This window comes from Mytilus trossulus, chromosome 12 (assembly GCF_036588685.1).
Source record: "Mytilus trossulus isolate FHL-02 chromosome 12, PNRI_Mtr1.1.1.hap1, whole genome shotgun sequence".
Taxonomy (NCBI): Eukaryota; Metazoa; Mollusca; class Bivalvia; order Mytilida; family Mytilidae; genus Mytilus; species Mytilus trossulus.
Window position 1 is genome coordinate 57,887,659 of NC_086384.1, and position 21,270 is coordinate 57,908,928.

Consider the following 21,270-nt stretch of genomic DNA (forward strand, 5'->3'; position numbering starts at 1 on the left):
CTCCTAATTTGGGTTAGAACGTTTCTAGTCAAGGTTTATACACACAAAAAATGCGGACATCTGCATCTGGTTGGTAACTTGCATACTAGACAAGTTCTGTGACTCTGCTGTAGCGCCCAACATACTATAACAGTATTTACGTTAACAGCCTTGTGTGATTCTTAAATGTAGAAATGTTTCATTATTTCATATTTCCCTAATATATCATTGAAAAGTCTTTTTGGGTATATTTACTATTATGAAATGTTTATAACATTCAACACATTTTCTTCTTTCCCCAGACAAAGATTTCTTTATTAATATTTGATAGTCATTTTCGGACTGTAAAAATATAAATGCTTGTACTTATTATTATCAGTGTGCAGAAACACTTCATGATTGCTCTTTTTATGATTGTATGTTTATTGTTTTTTTCTTAACTCCCATTTGCAATATGATGGACCTGTCTTCAATTTTGTCACCAGGAACTGCAAAAAGGCTGTCTAACTTCGAAAAACAACTTGTGGCTAGTATTCGAAGGAAGAACATATTTCTAAGATTTATGATATCGTTAAACATTTATACAAATTATACAAAGCATAGGCACGATAATATGTAGTTTTGTTTCGTAAGTATTTCAGTCTAGAAGCCATCTATTTAACCATCGAGATGACCACGAAAACAACCGGTGGTGGCATAACACGATATAAACATAAACATAAATATGAATAGATAAAAGGACCTCGCGTGCATGGATTTTTCTATGTCAGTTTGATTTCAATATTAAGGTAAAATAAAAAAATAAGTTAATTTTCGATTTTACTTGTATAAGAATGATTTTTTGTAAATCGAGTGGGTTAATCAAATGATTTGTCTTTCTTTCACTTTCAATATTGACTTTCTTTTCCTGTACTACTGTAAATTCAGAAATTATTGCGAGGTTTTTATTTTTTTGCGAAAAATGCAACAGAGTTGTAAACGCAACAATTTAAACTCGCATTTTGAAATATTTCATATGAATTAAACCGGATTTTTCTTGAAATCGTAATAATTAAAATCGCATTTACGTGTAAACTGACAAAATCGCAATAATAAATGCACGCAATAATTTCTGAATTTACAGTAGCTTAACAATCCAATAGAGCACCAATTGTGCAATGTTCATTTCTATCTTTAATTTGAAGTTCACATGAATACAGATTCAATGAGGTCGAATTATTCAAGTACATGATTTATCAGTGATGTTTCATAGCTTATTCTGATAAAATTGAAGCATACTGAATGCTAATAGCGAATTATTATTTCACAATTAAACTTTCATATATGATTGAATACAAAACAAATCATAAGTTAAATTTGAATGTATCTCGTAGGTTTTACCCCGGCCCTTTAAGTGCTCACATACATATTTACCCCCGCTACATTCTGCATGTGCCTATCTTAGGTCAGGAGCCTGTAGTTCAGTGGTTGTAGCAGTTGGTTCATGTCTGTCATACATATTTTCGTAAAATGTTTTTTTTTTTATAATTAGGCCAAGAGTATTCTCATATGAAATTTTCATATTTTTCATGGGGCATTTTTTAGCCCACCATACGGTGTGGGTTTTTCTCATTGTTGAAGACTGTACAGTTGCCTATACTTAAGTACATTCCTTTCATATGAACTTTGGTAGATAGGTATCTCATTTGCAATTGTACCGCGTGTTTCTATTTTATATAAATATGGCATTTGACTTTTGAAATTTACAAAATTGCTGTCGTTGTTTATGAAATGACAAATGAAGAGAAGAGAAGTTTCGAGATATGAAGAGGGGAAGAACATTGGTACCATTTCGTCATGTCTATGCTGTTACAAACATTTATAAATTACGCTAAAATTATAATCGTAAAAAGTGCAATAAAATGTTGCATTATAAACCTGGTAGCTGTGATAACTATGTACACCGCTGGGTCCATACCACTGCTGGTGAACGTTTTGTCCCCGAGGGTATCACCAATCTAGTAGTCAGCACTTTGGGTTGACATAAATATCAATTGTTTGGTCATATTTATAAATTTACTATTTGCAAAAGAATGAATTATTCGAAATACTAAGGATTTTCTTATCCTAGGGATTGATAATCAAAGGTACCAGGATTATAATTTAGTACGCCAAACGTGCGTTTCTTTAACCTTAGCTGTATTCGGCATAACTTTTTAGAATTCCGGGTCATCAATGCTTTTCAACTTTGTTTTGCTTTCTAACTATTTTGATCTTAGCTTAACTATTGAGTCGTATGTAGACGAAACGCGCGTCTTGCGTATTGTATTTTAATAGATATAGGAAGATGTGGTGTGACAACTCTCCATCCAAGTAACAATTAATAAAAGTAAACAATTATAGGTCAATGTATGGCCTTCAACACGGAGCCTTGGCTCACATTGAACAACAAGCTATAAAAGGCCCCAAAATTACTATTGTAAAACCATTCAAACGGGAAAACCAACGGTCTAATCTATATAAAAAAACCAGAAAGACGTATACATTACATAAACAAACGACATCTACTGTACATCAGGTTCCTGAATTAGGACCGGTTCACTGTTTGAAGCGGGATTAAATGTTTAAATGGTAACAAACCTTCTCTCTTTTTCTGAAACAACAGCAGAACATCACAACAAAGAAAAACACACGATAAAAAAACCAATAGGCAGGCTTAACTCAATCAAAAAACGTAAATTAACACAAGCCTGTTACCTTTGATAAATATTGAAAACCAAAATCGCAACAGAATAAAACATAGTCACTTAATCAAGGAAATAGCTATTTCACAACAGTATTCATAAATAACGAAGTTTGTAAAAAAAGAAAGAAATGTGTTCATTCTCATAAGTCTATCCTGTGACTATAGTTACAGATACAGGTAGGAAAATGGTTTGACAAAAACTCTTTAAAACGTTTATAATAACACATACATTTATATATATATAATACACATAATGAAGTGTTTTGATGGTTAAACTCATTTAAATGCTGTGTCGTCTTAATCTTCGTAATTTAGCATTTGCAGATGTAATACTGCTATCAGTAACAGGCCATACTCAAAAGGATAACGGGATGGAACTTGATATATCATTAACGTACGTTCTTGTTACCAATAAAAACAGACACAAGTTAATCAACATACGGGGCAACCACGTGATGTTGGGTTTATTAGAAAGAGATAAACATGCTGAACAAAATAAATTGATATCTTAGATTTATCGGATTTGTTATCACATTAGCAACACGACGGGTGCAACATGTGGAGCATGATCTGCTTACCCTTCCGGAGCACCTGAGATCACCCCTAGTTTTGGTGGGCATCGTGTTGTTTATTCTTTAATTTTTTATGTTGTGTCATGTGTACTATTGTTTGTCTTTTTCATTTTTAGCCATGGCGTTGTCACTTTATTTTCGATTTATAGGTCAATCTACAAACAGACTATAGATTAGACCGTTGGTTTTCCCGTTTGAATGTTTTAGCACTACAAATATTGGGGCCCTTTATAGCTTTTTGTTCGGTGTGAGTCAATGCTCCGTGTTGAAGGCCGTTCATTGACCTATCATAGTTTACTTGTATAATAAACTCATCATAGATACATGTACCAGGGCTAAATTTAGTATATACGCCAGACGCGCGTTCCGTCTACAAAAGACTCATCAGTGGCGCTCGAATCCCAAAACGTTCAAAAGGCCAAATAAAGTACGAAGTTGAAGAGCATTGAGGACCAAAATTCCTAAAAGTTTTGCCAAATACAGCTAAGGTAATCAATGTCTGAGGTAGAAAAGCCTTAGTATTTAAAACAATTCAAAAATTTGTAAACAGTAAATTTATAAATATAACCATATCAATGACAATTCATGTCAGCACAAAAAGTGCTGACTACTGGGCTTGTGATACCCTCGGGGAAAAAAATCTCCACCAGCAGTGGCATCGACCCAGTGGTTGTAAATAAACTCATTATAGATACCAGGACCAAATTTAGTATATACGCCAGACCCGCGTTTCATCTACAAAAGACCCATCAGTGACGCTCGAATCCAAAAAAGTTAAAAAGGCCAAATAAAGTACGAAGTTGAAGAGCATTGAGGACCAAAATTCCTAAAAGTTTTGCCAAATACAGCTAAGGTCATCTATGCCTTAGGTAAAAAAAAAAGCCTTAGTATTTAAAAATAATCAAAATTTTTTAACAGTAAATTTATAAATATAACCATATCAATGACAATTCATGTCAGCACAAAAAGTGCTGACTACTGGGCTTGTGATACCCTCGGGGAAAAAAATCTCCATCAGCAGTGGCATCGACCCAGTGGTTGTGAATAAACGCATCATAGATACCAGGACCAAATTTAGTATATACGCCAGACGCGCGTTTCGTCTACACAAGACTCATCAGTGACGCTCGAATCCAAAAAAGTTCGAAAGGCCAAATAAAATACGAAGTTGAAGAGCATTGAGGACCAAAATTCCTAAAAGTTTTGCCAAATACAGCTAAGGTAATCTATGCTTGAGGTAGAAAAGCCTTAGTATTTCAAAAAATTCAAAAATTTGTAAACAGTAATTTTATAAATATAACCATATCAATGACAATTCATGTCAGCACAAACAGTTCTGACTACTGGGCTTGTGATACCCTCGGGGAAATAAATCTCCGACAGCAGTGGCATCGACCCAGTGGTTGTAAATAAACTCATTATAGATACCATCCATCGTATAATAGAAAACCACCATCGTATAATAGAAAACCACCTGCGTATAATAGAAAACCACCTTTGTATAATAGCAAACCTCCTTCGTATAATAGAAAACCACCAACGTATAATAAAAAAACACTCTCGTTTAATAGAAAAGCATCAACGTATGATAGAAAACCACCTTCGTATAATAAAGAAACACCTTCGTATAATAGAAAGCACCTTCGTATAATAGAAAAAACACATTCGTATAATATGAAAGCACCTTCGTATAATATGAAAGCACCTTCGTATAATAAAAACCCACCTTATTATAATAAAAAAAGACACATAAGACAGCTATGGCGTTCCATAGTAAAGTATACATATTTATGTTATATGAAATTTCTTGTTATTTATATATGTTGTATTGCTATTTCAGACTTGTTTTTATTAACTCTAAGCTCTTGTTGGTGTTATTCGTTATCATAGAAAACCACCTACTACACACATCATAGGAAAAATGCAAAAAATACAGATAAAATAATTAAAACACTCTATTTTGTGTGCTTCTCAAGGCAGATCAGTATTTGTTGCATGTACTAGTTTATATACTAGATGAGTAATAATCAATGTAAATATAGTAATTTTGTTTTAAGAAAAACCCAAAATTTATTATAACTTGTTTTTTGGATGGAGAGTTGTCTCATTGGCACTCACAACACACCTTCCTATATCTAAGCAATAGTACACATGACACAACATAGAAAACTGAAAAATAAGCAACACGAACCCAAGCAAAAACTAGGGGTGATCGCAGGTGCTCCGGAAAGGTTAACAGATCCGGCTTCACATGGACACCCGTCGTGTTATTCATGTTATCACAAATCCGGTTAATAGTATAATTCGGTAGGTCACATTCATGAAAATGTGTTATCGAAACATTTTCGAAATAACCTGAAATTTCTTTTTTAAACATGATAACAGGAGAGACAAAATATTGCACCACCTATCAACAAATGTTTCAATATATTCCTGTTTGACATTGACAAGATGTCATCTTTACGTTAATTGTTCCTTCAGTATTGTTTATTTTTATTAGCTTATGAAAATGTTTGTTTGAAGTAGTAACTTTAAATCAATTTTGTAATTTCAAAATTTCGACATTTTATGAAAATGACCCATGTTAGAAGGCTCGTTGCTAGTGTATTGTTCTTTGTGTAAAATATTTAGTATTGACTCCTCCAAAACTCGTTTTACAAAGGATTCAAGAAATAGAAAGAAAACAAAAATATCCTAAATTAAACTGTTCATACATTTAGATGTACTTACAATAAACGAATAACAATATCGTAATCCATGTAGCTGATTTGGTGCGATATTCGTCTACAATTTCAAAAGTAATTCTTTGTAAATCGAGTACTTTGTATTGTACGGCATTTGCATCTTCTATTGTTTAATAATTTATAATTCGATTACCAAAGATAGTCATTTCAACACCATTCTGACGAGCAACATCAACATTATTATTATTTCAAATTTCGAACGATTTGTTGCATGTATGTATCGTTAATCTCTTTTTAAAAATAACTTTATAGAGTTTTGATCTTTAGCCTTTCCCTTTCACACCGGTACAGCTTACCGGTGAAGCCAATTTCAAGCCTTTTTGAGGGCATTTAGACTTGTTTCATCGTCATTTGCTGACGTACAGATGCGGTTAAGGACTCAAATTAATCCTCAGACAACCAGCAATGCGATGTAATGTGCATCAAACCTCTTTCATTATTGGTTAATAAACAAGTCGCCCGTAACTGATGTGTAATCTTTCTGTATTTTTTTTAATTTTTCTTCGAATTTGAGGAGTATTCTCAAAAAGAAGTGCAAAGAAAACTGCTCTTTTAAGAGGATTTATAACTTTTTTTTAATAACTGTGCAGTGAGTTTTGAAAGAATGATATTAAACTAATAGTTCTAACTTGTACACTAGTTGTAAATGTAATTTCTAGTGTAGCAGCGCAATAATAAACTCGAAATGCTCTAAAAATCCGAAGTTATTTCTTAAAGATATTATGAGAAAAGAGACAAAAACCACTAAAATATTCTGATTTTGTTTTTGCTAAGTTGAAAAAACAGGGACGAAAGATACCAAAGGGACAGTCAAACTCGTAAATCTAAAACAAACTGACAACGCCATGGCTTAAAATGAAAAAGACAAACAGAAAACAATAGTACACATGACAAAACATAGAAAACTAAAGAATAAACAACAGAAATAGATGTAACAAAACATCGTTTCGTAGGTGTTGCGGTATGATAAAGTTGAAAACACTTTTTTTTTAAATAAAGGAACAGGTATATTTCAATAAAAAAACTGACATTCTAACGAGTGGATTCATCCTAGATTTGAGTAAAAATCATGCATTTGGCAACAACAAAATTATCATCTGAACACCTAGTTAAAAAAAAAAAAAAAAAACTTAGTGAGAATCTTCATATTATTTTTTTTTTTAATATCTTCCGTAGTAGTAGACTTAGGTACTTAATTTTTTATAAATTCATTACAGTGCCAGTGGCGCAGGTATACGCTGGTCTATTCCAAGGCGTTAAGATTGAGAGTTCGAATCTCACTGCCGGAGTTGGAAAAAATATTTCCTATAATAAATGTAACTTAACTTAACTTCGGGCTCGGTCAAGGGTGTTCCAGATCAAGTTAGCATTGTTAATTCAATAAATGTTCCCTTATAAAAACAAAGTTTAGGTTGCTGATTGATTGAAAACGAATTAGACAAATATCTAAGGTCCAAGATTGAAATCGGACAAAAAGAGCATCTAAAATCAGTTATTTTGAATGTTACGGGAATCTATATTTCAAGGCATATAGCACGTTATGCGTCTATTTATACCACTATAATAACTTATATGGACTCAAAAGACTGGCGGCATTGTGTTTTCACCAAAACCTGACCCTATTAGCCCACCAATATGTCTCTGCACGACTTTTTGCCCAAGGATTTCGTATTTTTTTCACTTTTTCCATAACAGTCACGTGACTTTTGGAAATATACCACATGAGTAAAAAATGACATATTATCTTCCAACTTCATTTTTTGAAATATTTTACTAATTATCTATCATTTGAGCCCAACATGGCATGTGTATGACCATTGATGCGAATACAGTATTCATTTAAACTTCGATAATGTCTTTTCGATAAGTAAAGGTAAAAAATGACTGAAAGGGAAAGGGTTAATCTATTTTGCCTCTCTAATAACAATTACAATATTTGCAAAAGACTGTAATAAATGGATTATAGATATATAACGGACCGTAAAAAGGTGACAAAAATGACAAGTCCTATACATAATCAATTGACAAATGCTGATGAGGGCGGTCCTAATCTGTACAGCTAGTTAACTTAATTAGCAGACCTTATGACTGGTTAAAGATAATTTGGGATCGGTTTAATGACTGCTGTATCCGGTCCAAGGACACACCTTGCGCTAACTTAAAAAGCAGTTCTTTTACTGTTTAATGTTTGAAAGATAAATTCAGAATCGGTCCTTTGCCAGTGCTAACTATGCTTCAAGCAGTCACCTACACAAGTTAACTTATGACCAGACCTGTTCTTATACAAGTAAACTTTGGTCTGGTTTGCTCCTCTAAGACAGAGTTAACTACTCTTTTAAGAAAACGTAATCATGATTCAAAGATAACTTGTAAACATGACTTTATATGAGTAAAATTGAGAATGGAAAAGGGGAATGAGCCAAACAGACAACAACCCGACCATAAAGCAGACAACAGAAGAAGGCCACCAACAGGTCTTTAATGCAGCGAGAAATTCGCGCACCCGTATGCGTCCGTCAACTGGCCTTTTAACAAATATATATACTCGTTCAGTGATAATGATGGCCATACTAAACTCCAAATTGTAAACATGAAACTAAAATAAAAAATAATACAAGACTTAAAAAGGCCAGAGGCTCCTGACTTGGGACAGGTGCAAACATGCGGATGGGTTAAACATGTTTGTGAGATCTCAACCCTCCCCCTATACCTCTAGCCAATGCAAAAAAGTAAACGCATAACAATGCGCACATTAAAATTCAGTTCAAGAGAGGTCTGAATACATAAATAACATCAGACTACTAGCAGTTAACTGACATGCCAGCTCTAGATTTCAACAAAGCTGATTGAAAGATTATATCATCATCATATGAATATCAGGCACTATCCTTCCCGTAAAGGGGTTAAGTATCATAAAATATATGCGAAGAACATAACCCATGCCAACCACTGGTTTTTAAATAAATGTGTTTAGTTCCGATGCATAGACTTTATAAGTGAATCTATATTAACGCCAAAATATGCATTCTTTAATGAACTGAAAACAGTATCGTAACTATATCCCTTCTTAATAAGTATATTTAAAGGTTTTGTTAGCTTCTGAGGTGAAAACTGACATTTTTGTGCTTTATAAAGAATATTTCCATAAAATATTGGCTGTGAAATACCTGAACGTATAAGACCTCGGATCATTGAAACCATACGATTTCTGTCTTTTTTATGTGAAAACAAATATCAACTATGCCAACAGTAAAATCTGTTACAGAGCACACTTGTCCATAAGCGTGTTCACATACCCAATGCCCCCACATTGTCATTGGACAAATAAAATAACTCTTCATAAAAGAAAAGATGAATCATAATTTCCGCTCGATATGCACAGTATGTCCTCATTATGGGTTATTAACCATGGTAAAAAGTGAACATGGATTATAATGTCCCTAAATTTAAAGCAATTGTATCTTATCGGGATTTTAAATAGGAAATACCTTTAAGCATAGGTAATACTTATGATGAATAGCAATATGGGTATAAACTATCAGCTGAATTATATATGTATAATTTAGCCAGTCAGTAACTGGCCTTTTTTGTTTGGTTAAACAGTTTTCAACAGTGTTAAATTTCAATACTTTTACAAGAACTTGTGAGAATAAAATGGGTCATCAAAAGTTTTGAATGTATACCATAAATTCATATACCTACATGTACCAAGCTAGATACAATAGGACTTTATATGATCTTCGTTTTTGCTGTTCAAAATGTTAATAGATATAATCTTAGAAGTTGAGGATGTCAATCGTGATTGAAGGCTAACATTTGGTATTACACATCTACAATATTTATGTAATGAAAATGTATAAAATACATACAGACTTATTCGTACTGTTTACATGTATATGTATCTTTCTTTTAATTGAGTAACAACGAAGACTTACAAAACTATCAAAATGCAAATCAAAAAGAACCAAATTTTACTTAATTTATGAATTACTTTGTTATTTTTATTTGATTTCGCTGTTCCAGGTTTCAACTTACTTGTAGGAGCATAGTTTATGTTGTATCTGTAGTTGTCAAACTCCAATATCTTTATTGTCCGTGATATATTAAACCTGTGAAGAGAACACATACACATGGCTATTACCGAGTAGTATACAAATCAAATTATAGAAATATTCATGAAATCAAATCATTTAATAATTTCAATTGACTCTTACTTTTTTTTTGGGGGGGGGGAGTGGACGTTTCTTTTATAAATTACACAAGTTAAAAGGTTGTAGCTTTTGAAATTTCATGCACTTTTTGTTGTGAAACACTAAATGCATTATTACACTTCATCCGTTTCGTATTGGTATACATTTTGGAATCAAAAGTCATTTGCGCAACACTACAACTCTTATGCATTTTTTTCTTAATGAATCTAAAGAAATATAATACTTATATATATATATATATATTATTCTTCATTGCAAAACAAACAAAACCAATTTTGGTCATAGCAATACAGACACAAAACAAACATAACAAAAACTCAGCAAAGATAAGATACATGGTATATTCCATTTGATTATTGATCTTAGATTCAAGATTTGTATAGATATATTTTATTATTTACAGTAAGGCTGTTTGTTTTATCATTAATAAGAGTTTGGTGAAAGTTAATAGAGCAGGGTTGATGTTTTTTTTTTATTTGGGGTTTACCTTTTAAGTCTGTTTTACAGCTTTATTCCCTTCAATAAGTTTGATGTCAATATTTCTTATTTAATCAAGATAGGTACATCATTGTTTTTGGGTTTTTACAAAAGTTTCCAATGGCAGAAGTTCTATTTCATTTATAACTGCAACATTCTGTTGTGTTCTGTTTGTTCCCAGTGCTTGTTTAACAAAATGCAGCTGGGTTTTTTTTCCAAAAAAAAGGTTTTATCAATACAATGAATGCCGTCTAGTTTTAAGCGTCTGGTTTTAAGTTTTTTTTGTTAGTTTTAGCTCCATAAAATTGAATATAAGTGTCCATATAACATACTACACTTTTATATGTTAAAATTCAGAATGGAAATGGGGAATGTGTCAAAGAGACAACAACCCGACCAAATAAAAAAACAACAGCAGAAGGTCACCAACAGGTCTTCAATGTAGCGAGAAATTCCCGCACCCGGAGGCGTCCTTCAGCTGGCCCCTAAACAAATATATACTAGTTCAGTGATAATGAATAGATAGCACTTCGGTGTTGACATGGATATCACTTATATAGATATTGGAAGATGTTGTGTGAGTGCCAATGAGACAACTCTCCATCCAAATAACAATTTAAAAAAGGTAAAGCATTATAGGTCAATAGACGGCCTTCAACAAATTACATAAACAAACGAAATATGTTTTTTTTTTTTATAAATTAACTGTTTCCAAAAGTATGAACTATTCGAAATACGAAGGCTTCTCTTATTCCAGGCAAAGATAACCTTAGCCGTATTTGGCACAACTTTTTGCAATTTTGGTTCCTCAATGCTCTTCAACTTTATACTTGTTTGGCTTTCTAACTATTTTGATTTGAGCGTCACTGATGAGTCTTGTGTAGACGAAACGCGCGTCTTGCGTATCAAATTATAAGCCTGGTATCTTTTATAACCAATTAAGCAAATGTTTTCCAAAAGATTGCAGGACAATCTCAAAGGAAGTGTTCCAAAACCTGATAAGTAAGACTTGATAGCAAAACAAACTGTCCTTGCTTTATTGCACGCTATGAACTACACCTAGTTAAACTGCAAGTGTATGTTCGAAAATTCTAATGTATTTGTAGTCTTTTCTATGTGTTATCATTTAAATTTGAAAACAAAAGTTTATTTATTTTGGCAACTGAATCAAATAATGTGTTATAAAATATGGTCAGGTAATGAAGATTTACCTGTTTTTAGTTCATTCAAAAATTTGTGTACCTGTGACATTGTAAAAATTGTCAGTGGTGTTGATATATAGTATGTTTTCTTCAATGTTTTAAAATTCTATTTCTATATGTTTTTGGAATTCTTTGTTGACAGTAGAACATTTTCCTTGGTCTTGAACATGTTGTTTTAGCTCTTTTTATTTTTAAAGTATTTTCCGAGTTATCTTTATTTTTTGGGTCTTTTTCACTTCCTAAATAATTTTTTTTTAATATTCTTCTGCCTTATTTTTATTGAAGTTTTTATAATTGGCTTTTTTTGTTAAACGATCCTTTTAAAAGTTTTTAGAAGATTACATTATCTAGTTTTTGTTATAACATATAATTTTTTCCCCAATGTCATTCATTTGAGGTTTTAAATTTGTTATTGCATAAGTGGAGCATAGTTAGATATAGGAAGATGTGGTGTGAGTGCCAATTAGACAACTCTCCATCCGAATAACAATTTAAAAAAAGTATAAACCATTATAGGTCAGTGTACGGCCTTCAACACGAAACCTTGGCTCACACCGAACAACAGGCTATAAATAGGCCCCAAAATTACTAGTGTAAAACCATTTAAACGGGAAAACCAACGGTCTAATCCATATAAAATAAAAAAAAAGAGAAATTGTTTTTTTTTTACTATTTTGGTATACTTTTCTTAAAAGTTACACGTGAATTTTCAGATAAATTACTTCGGATAGTTGTTAGTTGATTTGTTTCATCATCAACACCTCTTTGGTCATTACTTAAGTTTTGCATTACAGTCTTAAATATAATTTAAAATAGTCTTCTTATAAGTGGTCAAGAAATTTTATTTTTTATATTTTTAAGTCCCACTTTCATGATACAGAGCTAGACCGTTTTTTTTTTTTATTTTCTTTCTTTTTTTTTTTTTTAATAAAATAATGTCTTTATTGCACTTTTCTTTGCTGTTGTAACAAATTACTCGACCTACAGCAGTTGGCCGAGTATCCCTGTGAATTAGTCACTGGATAACCAGGGAATTTATTCAGTGAATTCATATATAAGATCATAGTTTGTTAGTTTTACAGTTCATGGTTTTTTATTTTCAATGCTACTAGCTACATATAGATTCATGTATAGTTAATAAAGAAACATGACAAAGAAATAATTTAGGGACAAACAAACACTTACCTATCTCCTAAGTAACGGATTCTTGTCATTTGCATGCTATCTTGGCATTTTTTTTCTGAAAAATATAATTGAGAAGTTTGTTTCACTTCTATACGTGGTATATTACATAAATATCCGAAACTGCCCGTAAGTAGTAATGTTCAGTAATGTTCGGTAACAAATTAGCTTACACAATCTCGATAACCATCATGTATGCAAATTCACTCAATTTGTGTCTATTGCACTATGAAAGTGTGTTGGTTATAAACATACACGAGGCATTGTTTTTTTCTCATATTAAGTTGGTATGGGAGTCTAAAATAAAAATGATATAATTTGTTCATACTTTGTCAAAATGTAGTATCTATTGATACATGTTGAAAAATATAATAAAATGATAGGTCACCGCGCATTTACCAAGCTACAGGACGGGACAAAATGACACATTGTGTATGGATTATACAAGAAAAAACACCATTTTGTGATGAGAAACTAAACAAAATGATAGAATTGTTAAATACTTCAGGAAACGATAGCTTTCAGACACTGCTTTGAGAATATCAAAATGAAAGATAGGGTCACCGTACGTTTTTTCCAGCTAAAATACAAAATAGAAAAATTCCATGTAGAATCCATAAAAAAAATGCACTGTTTTAGAGTTACCTCCCCTTAAAATGCTATTTAAGAAAAATAAAATTATTAACATTTGCAAATATATTAATATTTATAAGTTATATTATAATAAATTGGTTCTTATTGATGAAACTTCACATTACATATCTGCATTCCTGCATCAAATTTTGTTAACTTGATGGAAAATCTGGACCTTTCGTTCACTGTTTTTTACAATCCAAGATGGAGGAAGACACCCATACCACTTCAAGAGACTTTATATTACTTAAAAGTTGTGTGCAAGATGTATATTTCTTAATTATTATTGTAAATAAGGGATCGATTAAATACATTTAACAGTAATAATCAATTACACAACGTATCTATCTAGCTCTCAATAAAATACCTCATCAGACGTAACAATCAGTGTCCAGCCGTTTCCATCTAGCTAAGTTCTCAAAAAAAACCTGATCAACAGTAGCAATTAATGTTCCACAGTTTCCATCTAGTTCTCAATGAAATAACTTAAAATATACGACATTTACTGACGGGGATAATGACTTTTATGAAGTATACCTATACGATAAAGTGTCTTAAAATGGATTCGAATCGTCATTGGTACAGTTAAAAGTTCACATCAATTTTTAACTAAAAAAACATAGTTGAATGCCACACTTCCACAAAGGTATGCCACGGTTGTTTATGTCTGGAGAGAGAATATCTTTATTGTTTAAAAATAAATTTTAATAAACAGTCAATTTACGTAAAACAAAATTTTTCAATAATTCGTGATAGCAACACGAAAGTATCTATAACTCGACTAGAAATATCCTAGATGATACAAAATGTGTAACCTGCTCTGTGTCGAATGTTTGATCATGATCAGGCTGAACATTTACCGACACAAATGTAATAAGCTAATATACTAATTTACGATATCAAATTTAAATTAATTAACAATCTAAAGATGAAAAAGTTGTTGTCTGTTGTTGAAAGAACATTACGCTGTTAGATTATTAGTCAATAAAATGTTAAACATTACTAAATATAAATGCAATACAATATTTTTGGCAACATAACTAGAGAGACAGCTCTATTTGTTTATTACATATTGATATTATTAATACCTGGTAAAAAGAAACTAATAATTTACCTTCACTTCCAACCGTTGCATTGTATGGATTTATTCCTAGATAGCAGGAACAATCTTCAGCTGAAGGATTACAGTAACATTGGTCGTTCGAGTTCATGACAAAAATGTATCCTCTATCGGTATTACAAATACATTTTCTGTCGATCGTAGTGTCGCCGTTTTCAAACGTCTGCTGTCCTAGACTGCTGCAAAGTGATTTTTGAAAGGCGCAGTCACTATACCCAACTGTCTCAAAAATAAAAGGCTGATATCGAGTTAGACTACAAGCTGCTCTGTTTAAGTTCGGCTGAAAGACGTATTTATAACCTGCAAAAACAGTGTTTAATAAACATGAATATATCAGTTGGGTTACTTTATTTATATTCTGATACATCAGTAATTTGTCAATTCAGAATTATACTTTCACTACAAATTTTTTTGCATATGCAATGACATTAATGTCTTTCCTTTTATGCCTGTTGTATTGCAGACAATTTCTGTTTATTATGTTCCAATCAGCTATATTTTTAAATGACAATCCAGTTATTAATTCATATATTTAAAATAGTGGTTTCTTTAATTAATTATCTGTCATTGACCCTTTGATAAAGCTCAAAACTAATATCATGAAGTTACAAAATAATCATGTATATATAGAAAAATACATACCAGGACCTAGAATTCTAGGTCTGTTACATTTATCTCTGTATACATTTATTTGAAAGTTAATGTCAAATAAACATGTATAGTTTGTTGTCGGCTTACACATGGATTTTGCCCGAAGATTCCAGTGTGACTGCGATGGACAGGTAAAGTCATGTGCATCAATTAACCATAACATCTACAAAATAGATAAATCTATCTTCATCAATAGTTCAAGCAAATTTACCTTTACCTCATAAACATTTTATTTGTTCTGCACTCTGCACACACACACTCGCGCAACCGGGTTGATGAGGATGTAACACCTGTGGTTTGGCAGTTTTCGATTGTTGAGGTGTTTTATAAGTATTTTTCGTTTCTCGGTTTTTAGCTACACAAGACCACACAATTGATAACCAATAAACTACGTATTTCTATATCTTTTAATACTATATTACTAGTTACATGGTGTGTTAGTGACCTAATACGATATATATTGGGTCAGTAATTCTATATGTGGTGGGAGCGAATTTACCGACTTTCTTCATATGTGGTGTTTTGACTAAAGGCCTATCAAACTGATTCAGTTTTCAATACTTAGTTTTAAGACCCTACTTCCATTTGTCTATATAGAAACAAATGTCGACAGTAGCAACTTTAAAGCTTTAATGTTTTATGAATTAATTTAAATCGTTCATTACATGTATTTAATTTTAATTACTTCGTCTGTTTCCTTTTAGTTATTTGTGTTTTGTTTTTTTTTTGAAAGGGAAGTAACCCCGTTTAGTCAACATAACAACTTGTTAGTGTTAATTATGTTTTATGAACTTGTTTCAACCTTTCATCAGCAATGATTTTGTCTGTGGAATCCTTTCAGACCTTTCCTCAGCACCGTATTGCTTTTATGAAAGGTTGTGGCACCATTTTTGCTGTGAAAGGGAATTGACTCCTTACTAACCCATATGGTAACTAACTATGTATGGTTGCTAACCCTATATTTTTTTAGGACACCCTATATCGAATATAAATAGTCACCATATATAGTCATTCAACCAATCATATCCATATAAATGTATAGTATTTAGATAAAATAAAAATCTAACACATAAACATCGAGTCATGTCAATGATTTTGCTGAATAAAAGTGCTATCTTCTTTTAGTGTAATGCATACTTCATGCTAATTGATATTCATATAAAGGAGTGTGCAATTATTCAACATTGATATTTACATAATATTTGTATTATATTTTGTTTTTCAATAACAATCAACAGTTGCTTTATATTTTTTTTATCATAATTTGAATCCATGTTTCTATGATGAGTTTATTTGATTGATAGTTTGAAATGTTTACTTTCTAACATTCATGATGGGTGTGTAAATATTAACAACCATTTGTAATGTTTATGTCTAAAGACGGTTACGCAAGCTACAATATTGTACATTTGTTTTTCGAATACAAGCACTTTGTAATGGTATACTATTCGAATACTACAGGATTCACATTTTAAATCTTAATTCAGGCTTGGTATTTAACAAACAAAACTGGTCTCTCACACAATTGATACAAACGTGTGTTTGTTTTTTTGATAACCAAGAATCATGAAGACAAGAGAAACTTTAATTCTTTACATCAAATTGATTGATTTCTTTACGCCTTTGGCAAAAAAATCATTCATATTGAGAACGAAAACAAATTAACAATAAATCATGTATGATGAGATAAATGTTTGTAAAATCGAACTGTCATTAAGAAAAAAGGGTTTATGTCATATATTTTTTTCCCAGGAAACCAAAAAATGTATTCATGCGCCAGGCCAATTCAACCACTTAAATATACTTTTGACGTGTGATAGAGTTAACGAGTGGGGAAATTATAATGATCAAACGCATTGTTATTGGAAATTATTGGAGTTTAAACAGGCCTTAGTGACTCACAAACCTACCTTAGTAATCCGAAAGACGGTCTCTGAAAAGGCATTTAATCCTCTAATAACTTTGATTAAAATACTTATATTTGACAGAGTTTCTAATAACAGTTGTACAAATAAAAATTATTAACTGAAATTAAATCAGTCATTATAAATATTATACTCAAACTGGATAAACAGGTGTGTTTTTATCGTGTTGGGTTACCCTGATTTCATGCATCAACAATTTTCTTTGTGGTAAGGGTTGACAAAGTGTAATATATATCAGATGTGAATCTTAAACATAACAATAGTGTCTATAAAATTAGGGGATAACTGTATTGTATTTAAGCTTGGCCTTCGTAAAACGTAGATTTTACTGTCGCAAATTGAGTTTACCTAGCGACGCGGACCGGAGATAGGTAAACGGATATTTGCGACAGTAAAATCAAGTTTTACGAAGGCCAAGCTTAAAATACAATACAGTTATCTCCATTCTAATGCCACATATTAAAATAAATGTCATTTAATAAATATTTTGGCTTAAAAATGGCATAAATAAAAAAGTCCGCGAAACTGTTGTATTGTCTTTAGCATCTAAACAATGTGACGTCATGTGTTTACTCTGGATGTCAAACATGAATACTAAACATATTTTTACTTTTCGTACGCTTCAGAATGGTTTCAATATAGACTAAAAGAAGATTTTGAGGCTCAAAATGTGAATATCTTGTTTATTTTTTGAGAAATTACATATCCCAGAATTCAAAATGGTGGCTTTCTTAGTTACGGACTGGTTAAACGTGGAATCTAACCCCTCAAAATATTTATCAACGTCCAATGAAAATTATCGTTACAAACTAATTGCATTAGAATTATATTCATATCATGTCAAAATTACTGATCGTTAAACATTTTACTAACAAAACTATTTAAAAAGGGTAAAATCGCTTTACACATGATCCTTTAACTGTATTCGTGGGAATTTGTTTTGTCATCTTCATCTGCAGAAGTGCAACTGTTTAAATATGAGTAATGCATTAACTTGTAATGGATTTGAAAGTTAATGAGATAATATCGTCTAGAAAGCTGATGTATCTAATTGCTGGAGTAATAAATATTGAGACCATCGAACTTTTATTCATGTTATCGTCTGTAAACTTTATTTAATGAAGAAATAACATTAAAAAAAATTGGGTATACTGATTAACGCGCGTAGCGTGTTATTTACCATTGTGCACCACATTTTTTATGTTATTTCGAATAGACAGAAAACATATGACATAAACCACAGAAAACCATGAAAAAACGTTGATGACGGCACGGTCACATGACTAAATTATGTCTATAGGCTGATCACAAAATAACGCAGCCAATCAGAAGACGCGTTACATTACTTATTCAATTATTTTCAATTAGATTCAATTAGGTAAAGATATAAAATAATAATTCAATTTTAACCTAAGTTTATTGACTAGCTCACTGCTTGAATTGTGTCATCTAAACCGTAGATCGTTTTACATGTATAACAATAATAGAGATAACATTACATGTAGACACGTATCATTTCTATCATATCTCAAATTCTAACATGACGTTCTTCAAACGCTTTGCGTACACACCCTTGGTAAAATTTGAATATATTGTTTCCGATATTAGTCCCGAGTCATATATTTTTTTAAGAATGAGCTACCTGACGTCAAAGAACGGTGACGTAAGAATATAAACTATTTACGGGAAAGTACACGCTTGGGAAATCAGCAAAACTAAAAAACGTAAACAGATGTGTTATATAAGCCATTATTGTGCTCACGTAAGACACATAAGTGCAATTATCATTTATATAAATACACACCTATCTAAATCTGTTATTGTAAATAGTTTTAGCATGTCACTCATTCAGTTTTCTCTGATCTTTTACGTCATTTTAACAGTGCGTTTATTTATGGGAACGTCAAATAATGCCTTAACCTAGAGTGCTTCGATCCAAAACAATTGCCAAATTTGTCCTATTAGAATCGTAATATTTCACGGGGCCTGAATATATTGCGATTTTACCACTGGTTGTTCCTTTCTGTCGATATGTTACCCCTCGGCTTCAATATATCGTGACTCTACCACGGTTCTCCCTTTATGTCAATATTGTACCCCTTGCTTTCGCTAAGGGTAACATATTTGTCTTAAAGGGCCAACCCATGGTAATATCACGATATATTCAAGCCCCATGAATTATTTCTTTAATATCAACTTCCAAACACAAAAACACTGTCGCGTGGTAAATCCAGAAACAATCAAATTTTGTCACTCCTATGCGACTCAAAGGACTTCTTTCAAAAAACATTTAAGGTCGAAAACATGCATCAGATAGACAAAAATACACTTGGATGTGGCCGAGTAATTGTACATTCCGACAACAAACAGACACTAGGAACAAATCTGAGAGTACTCGCAGTTATATGAAAGCAAGTTCAAAGCCACTAACAACTATTAAAAAAATCATGCATCTCAGACTAAAATAGTCGGCTTTCATCATCACAACAACTGCACTTACTTTGTCTGTTTAATAGCAACATCATCACGGCATTTGTTCATGGCGTGACTTTGTAGTAAGTGCAATTATTGTTTTATCAATAAAAATAAATATTACATGTTTCTCTTCGTTGTGTGAAAATTAAATCGAACATAAGAGAACTGTGTTTCTTTTTTTTTAAAAGCACGGGTAATATAAAAAAGAAGATGTGGTATGATTGCCAATGAGACAACTCTCCACAAAAGACCAAAATGACACAATCATTAACAATTATAGGTCACAGTACGGCCTTCAACAATGAGCCAAGCCCCTTCCGCATATATTCAGCTATAAAAGGCCCCGATTAGACAATGTAAAACTAACGGCCTTACTTATGTAAAAAAAAATAACGAAAAACAAATATGTAAAACATAAACAAACGACAACCATTGAATTACAGGCTCCTGACTTTGGACAGGCACATACATAAATAATGTGGCGGGGTAAAACAAGTAAGCGGGATCCCAACCCTCCCCCTAACCTGGGACAGTGGTATAACAGTACAACATAAGAACGAACTATAAAAATGTTTTATTTGATTAAACAAACACATTCCAATGTCAACAGCGGATCCAAGGTTTCAGAAACATATTGTCTGTTGTGATAAAACTTAAGATATCATAATGAACTTTTTTTTTACTTTTTGAATCCATACAAATATTATTTTTTGTTAAATACGACATTGTAGTGTTCGCGCGCTATGTCATATGTAAATCCGTTCACATGATATCGTATCGAAATAGGTTCATTATAGTCTAAGCATTGAATAATTAATCACTTTGATAAACAACTAGTTTAAAAACCATATGTTAAGGTCGTCGTTGGCATGATTATTGCGTTACACAGTGTGCTAGTGAACTGCGAAATGGATTGTTATACATGAATACATGTAATTATTTGATTGGAATTGTTTTTGATAGGGATGGGGACACGCTCCATGACTCACTGTATATAGCTTTTGCCGAAGACACGACAAAGAACAATGAACCTTCTTTTGAGATCTTCCTATTGTTTCTTCACTAATTAAATATATGTAATGAACTGCGAAAAGGTAATAAATGTGTTCTTAAGTTTCAATTTGGTGTATCAATGACTTGATGGTTAACGTACACATTGACATTTCTACACAATATTCATTTTGGTGTAATAATGACTCGGGAAAAAACTATTTAAACAAAATATTTAATCTGAAAATAAATTGATTTGAAACCATCACATATTTATATGTGGTCAGATAACATTCAAATTGGGAATGAAACCCGTTAATGTGCATACGAACGAAAGATTGACACCAACATACACATATGTATTACGTTTAATGTATATGTGAT

The 21,270-nt window shown here is 32.0% G+C and overlaps 2 protein-coding genes across 2 annotated transcripts in view; both read right to left on the bottom strand.

The window, feature by feature from the left end:
* The window catches only part of LOC134692622 (uncharacterized), a 51,508-nt gene extending 45,456 nt beyond the window's left edge, over window positions 1–6,052 (bottom strand). Inside the window, exon 1 of the mRNA XM_063553082.1 lies at window positions 6,007–6,052. The gene's annotated coding sequence lies outside the window, so the exon portion shown is untranslated. The remainder of the gene's footprint in view (window positions 1–6,006) is intronic.
* LOC134692623 (uncharacterized) overlaps window positions 1–21,270 on the bottom strand; it is a 32,525-nt gene that overhangs the window by 283 nt on the left and 10,972 nt on the right. The window contains exons 3-6 of the mRNA XM_063553083.1: window positions 15,488–15,659; window positions 14,840–15,145; window positions 13,096–13,150; window positions 10,056–10,129 (exon numbers count right to left, since the gene is read on the bottom strand). Of these exons, the coding sequence (XP_063409153.1) occupies window positions 10,056–10,129; window positions 13,096–13,150; window positions 14,840–15,145; window positions 15,488–15,659 (607 nt within the window). The remainder of the gene's footprint in view (window positions 1–10,055; window positions 10,130–13,095; window positions 13,151–14,839; window positions 15,146–15,487; window positions 15,660–21,270) is intronic.